Here is an 18,284-nt window from a genome sequence, read left to right as displayed (position 1 = left end):
AATCCCAGCTACTTGGGAAGCTGAGGCAGGAAAATCGCTTGAACCCAGGAGACGGAGGTTGCAGTGAGCCGAGATCATGCCATTGCACTCCAGCCTGGGCAACAAGAGTGAAACTCTCTCAAAAAGAGAGTTTCGGTACATGGACAACAGCAGGTCATCAGCTCCACTGTGAGCTGACCTGAGTCGAAACTGTTTATCACCTAGCCTGGTGGATCACAGTGGCATTGGGGGTCCCCAGAATGAGTCAATTCTGGACCAAAGTCTAGTACCCTTGAGAAGCTGGGTACATTTTCTCTAACACATAGTTATCTGCTAAATGACTGTAGATCCCTTTGAGGGAAGCTAAGAGGAAAGTTTACAGTATGCCTTTTTGGCAGTATAATAGGATATTTCCCCAAGGAAAATCGGCCTGGGAAGTGGATGGCTCTATTTGATGAACAAGGCCAGGCCTCTGTTCACCAGTCCTACACCACTTTTGTACCTTTGGTAAGACTCCGTTGGAAGAAGAAAAGCATGCTTAAAAATCAGCAAGCTTTGGCCACGTGCCGTGGCTCCCGCCTGTAATCCCAGCACTTTGGGAGGCCAAGTTGGGAGGATCGTCTGAGCCCAGGAATTCAAGACCAGCCTGGCCAGCATGGCAAGACCCCATCTCATTAAGGGAAAAAAGAAATCAGCAAGTTTAAAATCACAGACATGAAAATCGGTGTTTATGATAAAAACTAATACAGAAGTTCCAAGGTACAAAATATATTCTAAAAGTTTAACATACCCAAAATAATGGTCCATGTCCCCAGAGGAACAAATTGCCCTCTGAATTTCCCAGCTGTTAAAATGACTGTATGACTTCATTTCTATTTTAAATTTCATTTAGAATGCAAACACTCGTTCTTTCTGTGTCATAGTTATTGTTTGTTATTTGTGGCCAGCTGCAGTGGCTCACACATGGCCAAGAAGAGTGGATCACTTGAGGCCAGGAGTTCAAGATGAGCCTGGCCAACATGGTGAAACCCCATCTCTACTAAAAATACAAAAAAAATTAGCTGGGCGTGATGGCACGCCCCTGTACTTCAAGCTATTTTGGGAGGCTGAGGCACGAGAATCGCTTGAACCCGGGAGGCAGAGGTTGCAGTGAGGTGAGATCGCACCACTGCACTCCAGCCTGGGCTACAGAAGGAGGCTCTCAGAAAACGAAAAATATGTATTTGTTTAGTAATTGTTACTATGTTAGTGAGATTATTATAAGGAAGACTTGTTTCACCTTTCTGCCTTCTGCTCTAATCACTGGAAACAGCATTGCCTGTGCACCGAGAGACCTGGTTTTAAATTCCAAGACCAGCACTTATTCTGTGACTTCAGGCAACTTAAGCCAGATTGCCCACCCATAACATGGTTCCTGTCCTACCTGCCTCATCAGGTAATTGTAATTAAATCTATCAAATGAGAGAAGTTAACATATGGTAAAGAGTAAAGCCTTATATGAGTTGGTACTGTATGTATAAATACAAGCAGAGTATGTTTCCTCTAAGTAAAAATTCCTGGTAGAAATCATGGGGATGGCATTCCTTGGGTTTTATGTGATTTTCTAAAATGACAGAAAACAAGGTTGCAGGCTATGTATTGTGTGATATCTTTTGGAATATGAGCCTGTTTGCATTTACCTAATTTCAAAACTTTTTTTTTCTCCCGTAGAGACGGGGTTCTCACTATGTTTCCTAGGCTGGTCTAGAACTCCTGACCTCAAGTGATCCTCCCACCTCAGCCTTCCAAAGTGCTGGGATTACAGGAATGAGCCACCACACCCAGCCAATTTCAAATATTAATTTGAAATTACATTTAAATTTATTAGCAAATAATATAAATGTCATCACTGAGACAGTGTCATTGACCTAAAAGGAAGAAGCTGAGGCAAAATCAATATAAGTAGAGTTTATTTGGGCTAAGCTTGGGGACTGCAACCCTGGAGCATAGATTCAGTTACCAGGAATATACACCCCAATTAGTAGCATTTACAAGTGGATTTTTAAAGAAAAAGAAAAGGCAGTTCCAGAGTTGTTTATCAAGATTTTACACTAAAATAGCACAAACTATTGATTGACTATAATTGTTCTTTGTCTATGATTTCCAGTAATGTGAAGATAATGGGTGAGGCAGCCTAGGAACAATTGCCCCGAGGCAAGCAAGCATGGATGGGGAGGTGTGACTGAAGTCCCATACTCATGTCTCTCTGGGCCTGGTAAATTTTTCATACCTCATACCTCATAGCTTAGAGCAGTACCTATTTAAATATAAATTTACCTCACAATTAAGAGCGTAAAATGATCTTGGATTATCCTAAATCTTCAAAGTATTCTCATTTGTTGTCCAAGTACTGAAGACTGAAATTAATTTGTAATAACTAGACCTCCAGCTTCCAGTCCACATGTAAAGAGCTTGGAAGTTGCAGGCCAGGTGTGGTAGCTCACGCCTGTAATCCCAGCATTTTGGGAGGCTGAGGAGGGCAGATCACAAAGTCAAGAGATTAAGACCATCTTGGCCAACATGGTGAAACCCCATCTCTACTAAAAATACAAAAATTAGCTGGTTGTGATGGCACGCGCCTGTAGTCCCAGCTACATGGGAAGCTGAGACAGGAGAATTGCTTGAACCTAGGAGGCAGAGGTTGCAGTGAGCTGAGATTGTGCCACTGCACTCCAGCCTGGCGACAGAGCTAGACTTCGTCTCAAAAAATAATAATAATTTTTTAAAAAAGAGCTTGGAAGTTTCCAATTCTGTCCTCACAACAACAACAAAAAGTAGCTGAAGAACTCAGAATCAACAACTTGTCTCCGATCCATTATAAAATTGAAGTTATCACCCCAAAAGCTGGAATGATAGGCTGCTACAGAGAATCAAAGCTTATCAGAAACAGAAATAGCCTGTATGGAGTAGGGATGCTTGAAGGGTATTGGATTAACTACTAGAGATAGAGTGTAGACTAGCTTTAGCATTTAATAACTCTGGGCTCGCACACTGGTGTGAGTTTTGCCTCTAGGAGCCTTCCAGATTCTTGCAATGAAGAGCTAATAAAAAATTTCCTTTTCCTGGCTGGGTGCAGTGGCTCATGCCTGTAATCCCAGTACTTTGGGAGGCTGAGGCAGGTGGATCATTAGAGGTCAGGAGTTCAAGACCAGCCTGGCCAACATGGTAAAAACCCCGTCTCTACTAAAAATACAAAAATGAGCCGAGCAGTAGTGGCGTGCACCCGTAATCCCAGTTACTCAGGAGACTGAGGCGGAAGAATCCCTTGAGGCTGAGAGGCAGAGGTTGTGGTGAACTGGAGCTCAGGCCACTGCATTCCAGTCTGGGTGAAAGAGTGAGACCCTGTCTCAAAAAAAAACCCAAATATATATATGTGTGTATATATATATATATATATTATATATATATATATAAATACATATAATATACAATATTCTTACATGGTGGAGAAAAGTACCATTTTGAAATATGCCCAGAGTATTTTGTTCTTAACAAAGGCCTGACCTCAAGGGAAACTTCTACTAGAACCTAACCAACTGGGACTTTACCAGAGGCTAATCAACCTGGGAGAAGGGAAATACCCGATTCCAGCCACTTCTAACCTTACTGTCTCATGTTAGAGGTGAAAAACAAAAAACAAAAACTAAGAAGCATTTGTGAAGGTCACAATCCAGAAGTAACAGACTCATTAAAAGACTGAAAATTGATCACAGAACTGTAGAATATTTTTCCTCCTCTGACATCTTAACTACCACAGCAGTAGGACTCTGGTATGATAATGGGATTACAGCTAAAATAACTGCAAGGCTCAGACCCTATTTAAGAAGGGATCTCTAGGGAAACCCAAAGATGATAGGGAGAGAAAAACAAGGACATGGGAGAAAACTGTAGCCTCTGACGCCAAGCTACAACAAACAGCAAATATGACCTAACTCCCAGCCAGATAAACATAAAACTTCACACTGAAGGCCTGTTTAGTTCCTTTTACCTGATACATCATGTCTGGTATTCAGCAAAAAATTATAAGGGGTTCTGGCTGGGCATGGTGGCTCAATCCTTTAATCCTAGCACTTCAGGAGGCCAAGGTGGGCAGATTATCTAAGGTCAGGAGTTCAAGACCAGCCTAGCCAATGTGGTGAAACCCCGTCTCTATTAAAAATACAAAAATTAGCTGGGCGTGGTGGCACGCGCCTGTAATCCCAGCTATCCAGGAGCCTGAGGCAGGAGAATCGCTGGAACCCAGGAGGCAGAGGCTGCAGTGAGCCTAAATTGCACCACTGGACTCCAGCCTAGGTGACAGAGTGACACTCTGTTTCAAAAAAGAAAAAAAAAAAAAAATATATATATATATATGTAATACTAAGAGGCAAAATACACAGACTGAAGAGACAGGGCAAGCATCAAAACCAGACTCAGATATAGTAGAGATTCTGGAATTATCACCAGAAAGTTAAATATGATTAATATGTGAAGGACTTTAATGGAAAAAGTAGACAACATGCAAGAACAGACAGGTAATGTAAGAAGAGAGACTAAAACTCTAAGAAAGAAAAGGTAATACCAGAAATAAATATAACAAAAATGAATGCCTTTGGTGTGGTCATTAATACACTGGACACAGCTGAGGAAAGAATCAGTGAGCTTGAAGATATGTCAATAGAAGCTTACCAAGCTGAAAAGCAGAGAGAAAAAAGACCAGGGACAAAGTAGGGGTAGCAGGTAGGGACCACCAGGGGAAAGAACAGAATATCCAAGTCATAGGGACAGTTACAAAAGGCAAATCATATGCGTAATGGGAATACCAGATGAAGAAAGAGAGATGGAAGAAATATCTGGAGTAATAATGACTGGAGATTTTACAAAATAATTGACAGCAAACCATAGGTCCAGGAAGCTCAGAGAACATAAAACAGGATAAATATCAAAAACAAAAAAACAAAAACCAAACAAACAAAAAAATACATGTAGGTATAATACATTCAGATGTAGAAAATAAAAGAGAAAATCTTTGTCATTTCAGAGAATACAAAAACAAAAATCCGCCTTACTGTCAACAAAGAGTCAAACTCTGTAAAATAAAGAGATTTATTCTGAGCCAAATATGAGTGACCAGGGCCTGGGTCACAGTCTCAAGAAGTCCTGAGAAAATGTACCCAAGGCGGTTGGGTTAAAGCTTGATTTTATATATTTTAGGGGGACAGAAGTTACAGGCAAACATCAATCAATGCATGTAACGTATACATTTGTTTGATCCAGAAAGTTGGGACAACTTAAATTAAGGGCTTCCAGGTCATGGAGGGATTCAAAAGATTTTTTGATTGGCAATTGGTTGAAAGAGTTATTATCTGAAGATCTGGAATCAGTAGAAAGGAGTGTCTGGCTTTAGATACGGGATTGTAGAGACCAGTGTTCTTTTTTTTTTTTTTTTGAGACAGAGTCTTGCTCTGTCGCCCAAGCTGGAGTGCAGTGGCCGGATCTCAGCTCACTGCAAGCTCCGCCTCCCGGGTTCACGCCATTCTCCTGCCTCAGCCTCCCAAGTAGCTGGGACTACAGGCGCCCGCCACCACGCCTGGCTAGTTTTTTTGTATTTTTTAGTAGAGACGGGGTTTCACCTTGTTAGCCAGGATAGTCTCGATCTCCTGACCTCATGATCCGCCCGTCTCGGCCCCCCAAAGTGCTGGGATTACAGGCTTGAGCCACCGCGCCCGGCCCTGAGACCAGTGTTCTTATTATGTAGATGAAGCCTCCAGCTAGCAGGATTCAAGGAGAATAGATGGTAAATGTCTCTTATCAGACCTTAAAAGATACCATACTCTTAGCTGAATCTCTCCTGGATCAGGAAAAGACCTGGAAAGAGGAGATTTTCCCAAAAGAGATTACTTTGCAGGGCCATTTCAAAATATGTCAAAGAAATATATTTTGAGGTAAAATACTCTGATTTATTTCAGGGTCTGCTATCTGCCATGTGATACAATACTAGAGCTGAGTTGGAATTTGGTATCTTATTTCTACAAGGAGTTCATTTTATCAGTCTTAAGATCTCTGTTTCAATGTTAATTTGGGTCAGTTGTGCCTGAATACTTAAGAGAGGAGAGTATAATGAGGCATATCCAATCCCCTCTTCCTATCGTGGCCTGAACTAGTTTTTTAGGTTTACTTTGGAATCCCCTTGGCTGAGAGGAGGAGTCCATTCAGTCGGTTGGGAGGCTTAGAATTGTATTGTTGGTTTATATTACCTATAGAAGTACAAGGATAAAAATTACACTGAACTTCTCTTCAGAAACCATGTAAGTAAGAAGAGTGTGGAATGAAATAAGCAAAGTGTTAAAAGAAAAAAACCACCAACCTAAAATTCTGTATCCAGCAAAATTTCCTTCAAACAATAAATTTTTTACACACACACAAATTGAGAGAATTCATTGACCTTAGTAGAACATTAAGAAATGTTAAAAGAAGTTCTGCAGAGAGAAGGAAAATGATGTAGAAAATCAAACTTACGTAAAGAAAGGAAGAGTGTTTGAAAAGGAATACATGAATGTAGAATAATCTAATAATCAAAAACTGGAATCATCACAGAATGTCTTCTACCAAAGCAATGTGTTTAGAATTGCTGGTTTGGTAGGTAGTTTCTTTCCATCATTGTAGCTTTTTTCTATTGCTACAAGCCAAAAAAAAACAGATCAAAGAAAACAAAAATGTCATGACAATGAGATAAGTGACATATTGTGTGATTTGATTTTCATTTAAGATCTAGTCTAGGCCAGGCATGGTGGCTCACGCCTGTAATCCCAGCACTTTGGGAAGCCAAGGTGGGTGGATCACATGGTCAGGAGTTCGAGACCAGCCTGGCCAGCATGGTGAAACCCCATCTCTACTAAAAATACAAAAAATGAGCTGGGCATGGTGGTGCTTGCCTGTAGTCCCAGCTACTTGGGAGGCTGAGGCAGGAGAATTGCTTGAACCTGGCAGATGGAGGTTGCAGTGAACCAAGATCGAGCCATTGCATTCCAGCCTGGACAACAGAGTGAGACTCTGTCTCAAAAAAAAAAAAAAAAAAAAAAAAGATCTAGTCTAGGTAAGGATGGAGGTGAGGGCACTGATTTCTTCCACCTACCCTGCTACCCTGTGCTGTTGAGGAACATTTGTTGAAATATTCATTGAAATAACAAATCAATTTTTATTACGCTTATTGGAGTTGAACAAATTAAAGGATTTAATTCCTGTCCTTTTGGTTGCTGTTTGCTGAGTCACTCTTTGTCATTAATACTGAAAATCAAACTTACATACAGAAAGGAAGAATGAGAATAGAATTTTATTTTATTCTATTAATTATTTTGTTATTTATTTTATTTCCAGTATTTTATTCATAGTTTGATGAACAGTTTTCTAAAGCAGAGATCACCACACTATGGCCCACACCTGTTTTTGTAAATGAAGTTTAATTGGAACATAGTCATGTTTGTTCATTTATATCTTGTACGGTTTATCAATAGTGTATCACTTGTTATGTGTTGCATCATTGATAGAGCTGATTTTGTTTTACCATAGCAAATTTGGGTAGTTACCAACAGATATCATTTGGCCAGCAAAATCTTTGCTACGTGAAATATGTACTACGTGAACCTTTACAGAAAACTTTGCCTATCCTTGTTCTAAAGGAGTAGAGGGGATACTAATTTATAAAAAGTAGCATCCTTCCATCTTTTTTTCTTAGGTTACTCTGAGCATCGTGCAAACTAAATAGCATAAGGTCTTGTTAAAAACTGACCTCAATAACTATCTGAGGATAATAAATTGGTCCTCTCTTTCTTACATTTGAGGAGATCATTGGTGTGAAAATCCTGCAACACTTGGAGCTTAGCTAAGTAGAAAAGTGGCCGGGTGCAGAGGCTCATGCCTGTAATCCCAGCACTTTGGGAGGCCGAGGCAGGTGGACCACTGGAGATCAGGAGTTTGAGACCAACCTGGCCAACATGGTGAAACCCCGTCTCTACTAAAAATACAAAAATTAGCTGGGCGTGGCAGCGGGTGCCTGTAATCTCAGGGAGGCTGATGCAGGAGAATAGCTTGGAGGCGGAGGTTGCAGTGAGTGGAGATTGCACCACTGCACTCCAGCCTGGGCGGCAGTGAGTGAGACTCCATCTCAAAAAAAAAAGAAAGAAAGAAAGAAAAATGACCAACCTTTAGAATGCTTGCTTATGTGGAGTTTGTGGTCCTGGCAGGGACAATTTTTTTCTTCCATTCTACCCAGTAGCTGGCTGGAATGCGAACATGGTGATAAAATACCCTACACTATCTCAGAGGAAGTTGTAACTTTGCAGTCTAATGCACAGATTCATTTCAAACCTACTGTGTCAGACATTGTACTGAATGCTGGAGCTACAGGATGAGTAAGACAGTCACCTGCTTGGAAGGTGTCCACAGCCTTAGGATAGTTAACTATTGTTTACCTTAAAGAGAAACTTATTTCTTCATCACAGCAATGAAGTTGGGCTACATCTTGTACCCTAATTAGATATCTGTTTACTTCTGATAGAGTCTATAAATCAAAAACAAAATAGAAGCACATATAAATTTTTTAAATAAAAAAACTTACTACTGCAAACCATTTTATATCCCAGAATATGCAAATGTTAACTAAAACACAGTTCAAGCATGAAAAAGTGAATGTTTTCACTGTTTATGAAACAGATTTTCTTAGAAAGACCACAGTATTGACAAAGAAAACTATATTTAAGGGAAAAAAAGTAATTTTTGTCAAAGTTTTAAAACTACTGAAATTATAGTTTTATTTGTAAGTGTTTTCCTAATATCAAAAACAAAGTTGGGGGTTGGGGGATAAGAAGGGAGCTATTCAGAAAAAGAAGTGGGCTGGGCGCGGTGGGTCACGCCTGTAATCCCAGCACTTTGGAAGGCCGAGGCGGGTGGGTCACCTGAGGTCAGATGTTGGAGACCAGCCTGGCCAACATGGTGAAATCAAATACAAAAAAATTAGCTGGGCGTGGTGGTGCATGCCGGTAGTCCTAGCTACTTGGGAGGCTGAGGCAGGAGAATTGCTTGAACCCTGGAGGCAGAGGTTGCCGTGAGCCGAGATCATACCACTGCACTCCAACCTGGGTGACAGAGTGAGTCTCCATCTCAAAAAAAAAAAGAAAGAAAAAGAAGTGAATGAATTGGTACGGAATAAGAAGTCAAGCCTTTATATTGATCTAGTCATGAGGATGAGCTCTTGGTGTGAACAGTGATCCAGAGAGAGTTTCGTAGACTCTGTGAGTTTCAAGAATTTGGATCTTTGCAATCCAATCAACCTCAATTATCTTTTCCTACAAAATGTGCAGCCCAAAATTATAACAAAACAACTTCATCTTGCTTCCCCAATTTGACTAAATAAAAATAACGTTTCTAATCAGTTGATACTTTAATTCAACATAACTCACAGCCTGAGCTCCTCCTATGTGCCAGACATGAGAAGGCAAGTAAATCATAGCTCACACATGATGGAGCTCCCAATTTCATGAATAAAGGATTGCAGTAAAATGTTATCAGGGATATTCAGGATGCAAAATCCCTAGGAAGAAGCCACTTAAAGCTGGAAATGCTGGGGGAAACTTTGCAAAGGAGATGATGATTGAACTAGTTAGAATGAATAGGAGTTTATCCAGTGAAATAGGAAAGAAAAGCAATTTCAGAAAAGAAAGAGTATGTGCAAAGCACAAATGTGTGAAGAGAAGTTAACATTAGAGAATCGTGAGTAGATCTGTGTGGTATAATTATAAAGAAGTTCGGGAAACTGTAAGAGATAAGGGAGCGTGGGGCCAGATGATATTCTATAGATTAACAGGTTGCTAACAGAGACCTTCTAAAGCTTTTTCAGATACCATCAGGGTGCAGAATCCTGCACCAGGTACCATATTCGGGGAGATAGAAAACAAGTAGAACACGGCCAGGCATGGTGGCTCACGCCTGCAATCCCAGCACTTTGGGAGGCCGAGGCAAGCGGATCACAAAGTCAGGTAATCAAGACTATCCTGGCTAACATGGTGAAACCCCATCTCTACTAAAAATACAAAAAATTAGCCAGGCGTGGTGGTGGACTCCTGTAGTCCCAGCTACTTGGGAGGTTGAGGAAGGAGAATGGTTGAACCTGGGGGGTGGAGCTTGCAGTGAGCTGAGATTGCACCACCGCACTCCAGCCTGGGCGACAGTGCGAGACTCCATCTCAAAAAAAAAGAAAACAAGTAGAACACATGGCCCCTTTCCTCAAAGGGCATCGTGATCACAGTAATACCAATAAAGGAACAAAGACTATCGAAAAGTTATGGGATAGGGGCAAGCTCACTTGTGCCCCTTCTTATAGAGCAACCTTGCAGATAACAAAGATGTGAAATGGGAGGGCGTGGCAGTGCCTGGCACGTAGCAGGCATTCCACAAATAGTAGCTGCCTTGGGGTCTGTAGGTCTCCTTTTGCCAATGATTGGAGGTTGTATTCATGAGCATGAGATACAGCAAGTTCCTAAGAATACGTACAGGGCATCCCCAGATGATTCTCTGTATATCTGACAGATGATCCTTCATATTGATGTTTTGCTTCATCTAGGGGAAAAAAAGTACTTTTAGGCAAACTAAAATTGTGACATTTTTATTCATAAAAGAAATAGATTAAAATATTTTATGGCACTTGATACAGGACTTGGTATTTTCATATGTTATAATAGAAAGTTTCCAATTTCTGGGCTGGGTGCAGTGGCTCACATCTGTAATCCCAGCACTTTGGGAGGCTGAGATGGGCAGATGGCTTGAGCTCAGGAGTTCAAGACCAGCCTGGATAACATGGTGAAACCCCATCTCTACAAAAAAAAAAAAAAAAAAAAAGTTAGACAAGCATGGTGGCGCCTGCCTGTGGTCCCAGCTACTCAGGAGGCTGAGGTAGGAGGATTGCTTGAACCAGGGAGGCAGAGGTTGCAGTGAGCTGAGATCACACAACTACACTCAAGCCTTGGTGACAGAGCCAGACTCTGTCTCAAAAAAAAAAAAAAAAAAAAATTCAATTCTCTGTACCCAATGTTTTAAAACAAAGGCAAGTGACAAAATTGGATGCAAAAAAGTATCTTCATGGAAAAATATGTTAGCAGTTTACATTCATCCCAGATGCCTATTTACAGTATGCACAATACAATAATATTTTCAGAATGATAGTACTGTACTCCAAGGTGCTTACTTACTCTTCAGATAATAATTATGACCATCGTACTCACTGAGGCAGGAAAGTTAATTAATGCATTGAAAGTACTTTCAGAGGCCGGGCGCGGTGGCTTTGAGAGGCCAAGGCGGGCGGATCACAAGGTCAGGAGACTGAAACCATCCTGGCTAACACGGTGAAACCTGGTCTCTACCAAAAATACAAAAAATTAGCCAGGCGTGGTGGCGAGCGTCTGTAGTCCCAGCTACTGCGGAGGTTGAGGCAGGAGAATGGCCTGAACCCGCGAGGCGGAGCTTGCAGTGAGCCGAGATCGCGCCACTGCACTCCAGCCTGGGCGACAGAGCGAGACTCCATCTCAAACAAACAAAACAAAAAGTACTTTCAGAAACAAAGGATTTTACTTTTTTTTTTTTTTTTTTTTTGCCTTTTAGTTGTGTAAAAAATCAGTCCAAATACTTTATTCTTCAAACTTTCATAAAAATTTTATTGTATTTGTACAAATATCTGAAAACATTGTCTCATGTTGCTTGGCTTAGAATAGATGCCCTTAGTGTTGGAAATCACTGAACACACTGTTGATTTAGCATTAAAAGGATGAAAGACTTTAAAGCAAAGAACCCCACAAGAAGATAAGGTGTCTCAGGATCTTTGAGTGGGAGTATCACAAAGGCATTGTAACATGTTTAAAGGACGCAGATTCTTATCAGCAACCAACCTGATCTATATAACCTTTATATTTTTTGATTTGGTCAATTGCAGTGGTCAAGTCCCCACGGTCAACATGCTCTGCAGGGGTATGAAGCCTGACAGCGTAGAGAAGATTAAGGTATTCTTCAAATCTTCGGGATGGGTACAACAGCAGTTCCGGCAGGCTGTATGAGGCATAGAGAAGGGAACTCTGGTCTCTGAAGGCCCAGGAATGCCCTCTCTGTGGGGGTCGCTGCTGTGCTCTCCCTCAGAACATACCTCAGCATTTTGGTAACAATGGTCTTATCATGCCTCTTCAGGAAAGTTCGGAATGCTGGTATCATTTCTCTGCACTAAAAGGTGAGGATTATTTTGTCAAAACTTTATGAGATAGTTGTAAAGTCCACTGTTCCACTGAGCAAGCATGATCTATGGAATGCCTGAAGCGAAAGGGCAACATCGATGTCTAACCAATTAGACTATTAGTAGTGCCCTTGGTGTCTTCCTAATATGTTAAGAATGTGTGTCAGCCGGGCGCTGTGGCTGTAACGCCTGTAATCCCAGCACTTTGGGAGGCCGAGGCAGGCGGATCGTGAGGTCAGGAGATTGACACCAACCTGGCTAACATGGTGAAACTCTGTCTCTACTAAAAATACAAGAAATTAGTCGGGCGTGGTGGCAGGCACCTGTAGTCCCCGCGACTCGGGAGGCTGAGGCAGAAGAATGGCGTGAACCTGGGAGGCAGAGCTTGCAGTGAGCCGAGATTGTGCCACTGCACTCCAGCCTGGGCGACATAGCAAGACTCCATCTCAAAAAAAAAAAAAATGTGTTTTAATTATACATAGACCTGACCCTATTCATTGAACTTAATCAGTATAGACAAATAAGAATGTACTTTGCGACCAGGTGGGCCTGGATTTGAATGAGAATAAATCGAATATATAACCTTATCAAATTACTTAACTTTTCTGAGCCTCAGTTTTCTCGTCTGTAACATAGATATCATCTCTAATGCTTGTGGTGTGGAAAAAAAACATCCTATCCATAAAGTGGCTGTCACACAGTAAATGTTATTTCAGTGTAGTAAGATCTTGACTATTAATGGTATTCACCTTTAATGCTTCTGTTAATTATGTTTTCCATAGTAATGTTTATTATACAGGTGTTCCACTGTACTTCACATCTGTTTTTTTGTTTTTTGTTGTTTTTTTATTTTTGAGACAGAGTCTCGCTCTGTCACCCAGGCTGGAGTAGAGTGGCATAATCTCAGCTCACTGCAACCTCTGCCTCCCGAGTTCAAGCGATTCTCCTGCCTCAGCCTCCCAAGTAGCTGGGATTACAGGTGCCTGCCACCATGCCCAGCTAATTTTTGTATTTCTAGTAGAGACGGGTTTTCGCCATGTTGGCCAGGCTGGTCTCGAACTCCTGACCTCAGGTGATCCGCCTGCCTAGGCCTCTCAAAGTGCTGGGATTACAGGTGTGAGCCACCCGCCCACCTTATCTGTTTTAAAATGTATTCATTTATCACTATTAAAGCACCTGTGAGGTTACTTCCTTTTCCATGCCTAAAAGATGTTGGCAATGCTAACTTCTAGAAATCAAATATTCACGATTTCATTCTCGGACTTTCGGCTAAGACCAAGTGAAATATTTATGGATTTCAATCATATTAATAGCTAACATTGGCTGGCATGGTGGCTCACACCTGTAATCCCAGCACTTTGGGAGGCAGAGTTGGGCGGATTGCTTGAGCCCAGGAGTTTAAGACCAGCCTGGGCAACATGGTGAAACCTGGTCTTTACAAAAAAATACAAAAAAATTAGCCAGGTGTGGTGGCACATGCCTGTAGTCCTAGATACTTGGGAGGCTGAGGTGGGAGGATCACCTGAGTCTGGGGAAGTCGAGGCTGCAGTGAGCTGTGATCATGCCACTGTACTCCAGCCTAGGTGACAGAGGGAGACCCTATCTCAAACCCCACAACTAAATAGCTAACATTTAAGCTAAGTACTTACTTGTATACACACACAGTGCTAGTGAAATAGGCATCATTATCTATAGCTAAAAAAATTTAGGTACCAGTGTGTTCCTGATACCATGTGATGCTTTGCTCCAATTCTTGTCTCCATGGTCAGTCCTATGAAACTACCTTATTTATGTAACTGTTGAATCATCAAGTTATCCAGCAGTGACTAGACTCCCTGGGTAGGGTGGAAGGAATACTACAAAGGAAGCTGTCAAGGGCAGGAGCCCTCCAGAGGCCTCCCAGCTCACAGGCCTTTCCTGCAGGCCTCAGTGAAGATGAATGGTCACAGTGGACTCTGGCAGAAGTGTGCTGCCATGTGACAAGGTAGCCTTTTCTAGGCTTTCGATACCAAATGAGGAGGGAAAAAAGAGGGATTTTATTCCCATCAGAAGGTATCCCCACACGAGCAGCAGGTGATACAGAAGGGAATTGGATATTCCTGCTCAGATTAAATAATGGCAGAAATTGCAACAGGGAAAACTGTTAATAATTTACTCTCTAGGAAATGTAAGATCAAGGCATTCCTTACTTCCTAGTGACATTTCAGAAATTGACTGTTCTTCCAAAAAAGCTGTGGGTGATTAATTTTCTACATGAGAGAGTGAACTTGTCAAGGACACACAGGATTGTAGTAGCAGAGTGGATTCCAAGCTCAATTGTGGAGCATTTTCCTGTAAGCTGAGTGTATCTGGGGCAAGTGAAACCCTGGTAGTTTGTATGAGGATGAGTTCAGTTCAAGAACCAGTTCCTGGCAATGCTAGGTGTCAAATATTGTGCTAGCCCCTAAGTCAGGGTTCCTGTCCTCAGAGGTCACAGTATGGGAAGAGAGCTGGGAGCTAAGAGCAGAGAAGCCTTTCTTATTAACGCTGGTCTTTCGGGTTCCACACATAACTTCCTTTCTAGCTCAGGTCTCATAGAATGATGGGATTGAAATTCATTTACCTTCTCAATAGTTTTCAGAATGACAGGGTAATTGTTGAAGAAATTGGTATATGTGTTCAACTGGCTTCCAAACTTCGTGACTATTTCTCCCACACAGTGAGCTGGGTCCCATTCCTGCAGTCTGTCTCTCAGGTTATCTAGAAACTGCCTGTGGTATGAGAAGAGCATAAGCATGAAATATTCACTTGAGATAACTTACAAACCCAAATATCCATTGTCATCAGCACGGGCATTTTCAGCCTAGTCCTTTACAGTAGGGTTTTGGTCAAGTCATTTCTTCTTAACACAGAGAAGTGCAGATTTGACAGGAAAGGGAACTGGGACGTGAAGGAGTAGGTTGGCTGGGGTAGAATCCCACGTCTTCACCTCAGTTCCTTGAGTCAGAACCACACACTGGCCACGATACAGCCGCCGCCTGATGTCCCAGTCTCTTGCCTCCAGATAGGCAGGTGGGTGAAAGTTGTTACAGTTTTTAGAGGGGAGTGCTCCACTGTCTTCAACAGGGAATGCCATAGTCCCTGCTTGGCCCATTTCCCCAGGGCTCTAAGAAAATCCCTCATTCATCTGTCAGAGGCCTTCAACACTGGAAGAGGCCTAGTTCAACCTCTTCACTGTAGGAACTGGGGCCCATTGAGAGGAAGGAACTTGTTCCAAGTTACCTAGAGAGTCACCATCAGGGAAGCACATACACAGGTTGCCTCCCTTTACCACAGGCAGAAATGATCACTTTTCTCTCTCATGTTAGGCACTTGAAAATATGTTGTTATTAAACTGACCCCCAGCTTGAGCTTTCTAAGCTAAGTGTCCTGGTGGCTTAATCCCATTAAATCCTTCTGGTTTTTTCCCATTGCTTAACTGAACATTGCTGATTGAGAATGAGTATATGGCTCTCCTCCTTCCTGCTGTCTTTTGCACGGACCGTCTATTAGTTACAGCAAGGATTCCCAACCCCCAGGCTGTGGATGGGTTCTGGTCCATGGCCTGTTAGGAACCCCGGCCGCACAGCAGGAGGTGAGTGGCGGTTGAGTGAGTGAAGCTTCATTGATCTTTACAACCGCTCCCTACTGCTTGCATTACTGCCTGAGCTCCAGATCAGCTGTGGCATTAGATTCTCATGGGAGTGCAAACACTGTGGTGAACTGCACGTTCAAGGGATGTAGGTTGCAAGCTCCTTATGAGACTCTAATGCCTGATGATCTGTCACTGTCTCCCATCACCCCAAGACAGGACCATCTAGTTACAGGAAAACAAGCTCAGGGCTCCTACTGCTTTACATTATGGTGAGTTGTATAATTATTTTATTATATATTACAATGTAATAATAATAGAAATAAAGTGCATAATAAATGTAATGTGCTTGAATCATCCCGAAACCATTCCCCCCACCCCTGGTCTGTGTAAATGTTGTCTTCCATGAAACTGGTTCCTGGTGCCAAAAAGGTTGGGGACCGCAGGGTTACAAAAAGCCTAGGTCCTGAACGCCACTCCTTGCACCATGGCTAGGAACCAGGGAAGGGGTGTCCTTGGGTGTTACTACTGGTTGCAGCCCAGTAGGTAATGTGATGACGATCTCTCTGCTATAATCAGGGTCCCTAAGAGGGGCAGAGCATCATTGCACCTCCATGCAGCTTTAGAAACATGAAAGTATGGGCTCTTCTCAGTGCACAATGAATACTTAAAAAAATACATATTCAGGATTTACCTGTTAAGACTTAAAATCTGTAGAATATCAGAGAAAAGAATCTGGATATTGGCAGCACTCAGAATTGCTCTGTTTGATGACAGTGCTGCTTTCAGTGGTGCGAAATAAACATCTCTCACAATTTCCAGCATCTGCACGTATTTTCTCTCACTCTGTAAGAGTTCCCTGACAACTCTAGTTCGCTTTTCTGCTGAATCCTTCTGGAGTATTCTCTCCTGTAGAGAAGTGTTAAGAACTCAAGTCAGTGATGGAGAAGTAGAAGTGCTGAGCAGTCAGGCAGCTACATGGAGAACTCCCCCCCACCACCCCTTGCTGGTTTGTGCTGTTCAGGTTGAAGGGGACTTCATAGGGGGCTGTGGAGGACCCCGCTGTCCATCACTTGTCCCCAGTATCATCAGAGAGCCCCTCATATCAGGCCAGCCTGATGGCCAAGTAGAGAGGGGAATTTTAATCTTGGATCTAAAGGAAGGCAGTTCGAAAATTTACTTTTATCCATCTGTCCATCCAAATCAATATTAGGTGTCTTATGCTGGTGCTGGCCATGTCATGATGAGAACAAGACAGAGTCCTGTCTTCATGGAGGTTACAGTCTAGTGGGGAAGCCTTTGGCTTGTCTACCCTTGTTTGTTTTCCTATTTCTTTTTCCAAGTAGTGTTTTATTGATTATCCTGCAAATAGAAGAACTGAAATGAGCTAGCCCTCTGCTACAGTTTGAATGTGTCCCTTCCAAAATTCAGGTGTAGCCAATGTGACAGTATTAAGAAGTGGAGCCGTGAAAAGATGACTGGGTCATGAGGACTCCTCCTTCATGAATGGGATCAGGTGCCCTTAGAAAGGGGCTTGGCAGAGGGAATTGGTCCTCTCTTGCTTTCCACCATGTGAGTACTCCAAGAGAAGGCCCTTGACAGATGCCAGCACCTTGATCTTAGACTTCCCAGCCTCATAAAGAATTTCTGTTCTTTGTAAATTACCCAGTCTCATGTTTTCTATTGCAGCAGCATGAACAGGTAAAGACAGCTTTTTATTATTAGCTAATTTGCTTCCCCAACTGACATATGAAAAATCTGAAGCATATGCTCTTCTTTCAGTATTAAGGATCTAACTTCAGTATTAAGGATAGACTTGGAGCTATGAGCCCATCTCTCCTGGCTAGCCAGGTTGCCAGATGTGCTATGTTATATTTCCAACTCTTGTTTTATTTATTTATTATTTTACTTTTTTCATTTGAGATGGAGTCTCATTCTTTAGTCCAGGCTGGAGTGCAGTGGTACGATCTCGGCTCACTGCAACCTCCGCCTCCTGGATTCAAGTGATTCTCCTGCTTCGGCCTCTCAAGTAGCTGGGACTACAGGTGCATGCCACCGTGCCCAGATAATTTTTGTATTTTTAGTAGAGACAGGGTTTCACCACGTTGGCCAGAATGTTCTCGATCTCTTGACCTCGTGATCCACCCACCTCAGCCTCCCAAAGTGCTGGGATTACAGGTGTGAGTCACCATGCCCAGGCTCTTGTTTTATTTTTTAATGCAGAGGTGAAAATCATACACTGGCCTAAAGAAATTCCATACCCTGAGGTTGTGTGTGCTATGTTTATATGGAGAGAGACATTACTTTTTATTGCTGGTACTAGATATTTTTTCTCTTTTATCTGCATGTTTCAAAAGCTATAAAATGAGCATCTTTATACCAGAAAATCTATAATATCTAAATTTC

General features: G+C 42.2%; 1 protein-coding gene across 1 annotated transcript in view; it reads right to left on the bottom strand.

Moving 5' to 3' along the window:
- The window catches only part of ECT2L (epithelial cell transforming 2 like), a 111,768-nt gene that overhangs the window by 6,722 nt on the left and 86,762 nt on the right, over positions 1-18,284 (bottom strand). The window contains exons 14-19 of the mRNA XM_010379507.2: positions 16,573-16,787; positions 14,871-15,018; positions 12,185-12,258; positions 11,934-12,090; positions 10,546-10,611; positions 8,469-8,557 (exon numbers count right to left, since the gene is read on the bottom strand). Of these exons, the coding sequence (XP_010377809.2) occupies positions 8,469-8,557; positions 10,546-10,611; positions 11,934-12,090; positions 12,185-12,258; positions 14,871-15,018; positions 16,573-16,787 (749 nt within the window). The remainder of the gene's footprint in view (positions 1-8,468; positions 8,558-10,545; positions 10,612-11,933; positions 12,091-12,184; positions 12,259-14,870; positions 15,019-16,572; positions 16,788-18,284) is intronic.

This window comes from Rhinopithecus roxellana, chromosome 4, assembly GCF_007565055.1.
Source record: "Rhinopithecus roxellana isolate Shanxi Qingling chromosome 4, ASM756505v1, whole genome shotgun sequence".
NCBI lineage: Eukaryota > Metazoa > Chordata > Mammalia > Primates > Cercopithecidae > Rhinopithecus > Rhinopithecus roxellana.
This window is presented reverse-complemented; position numbering and strand designations above follow the sequence as displayed.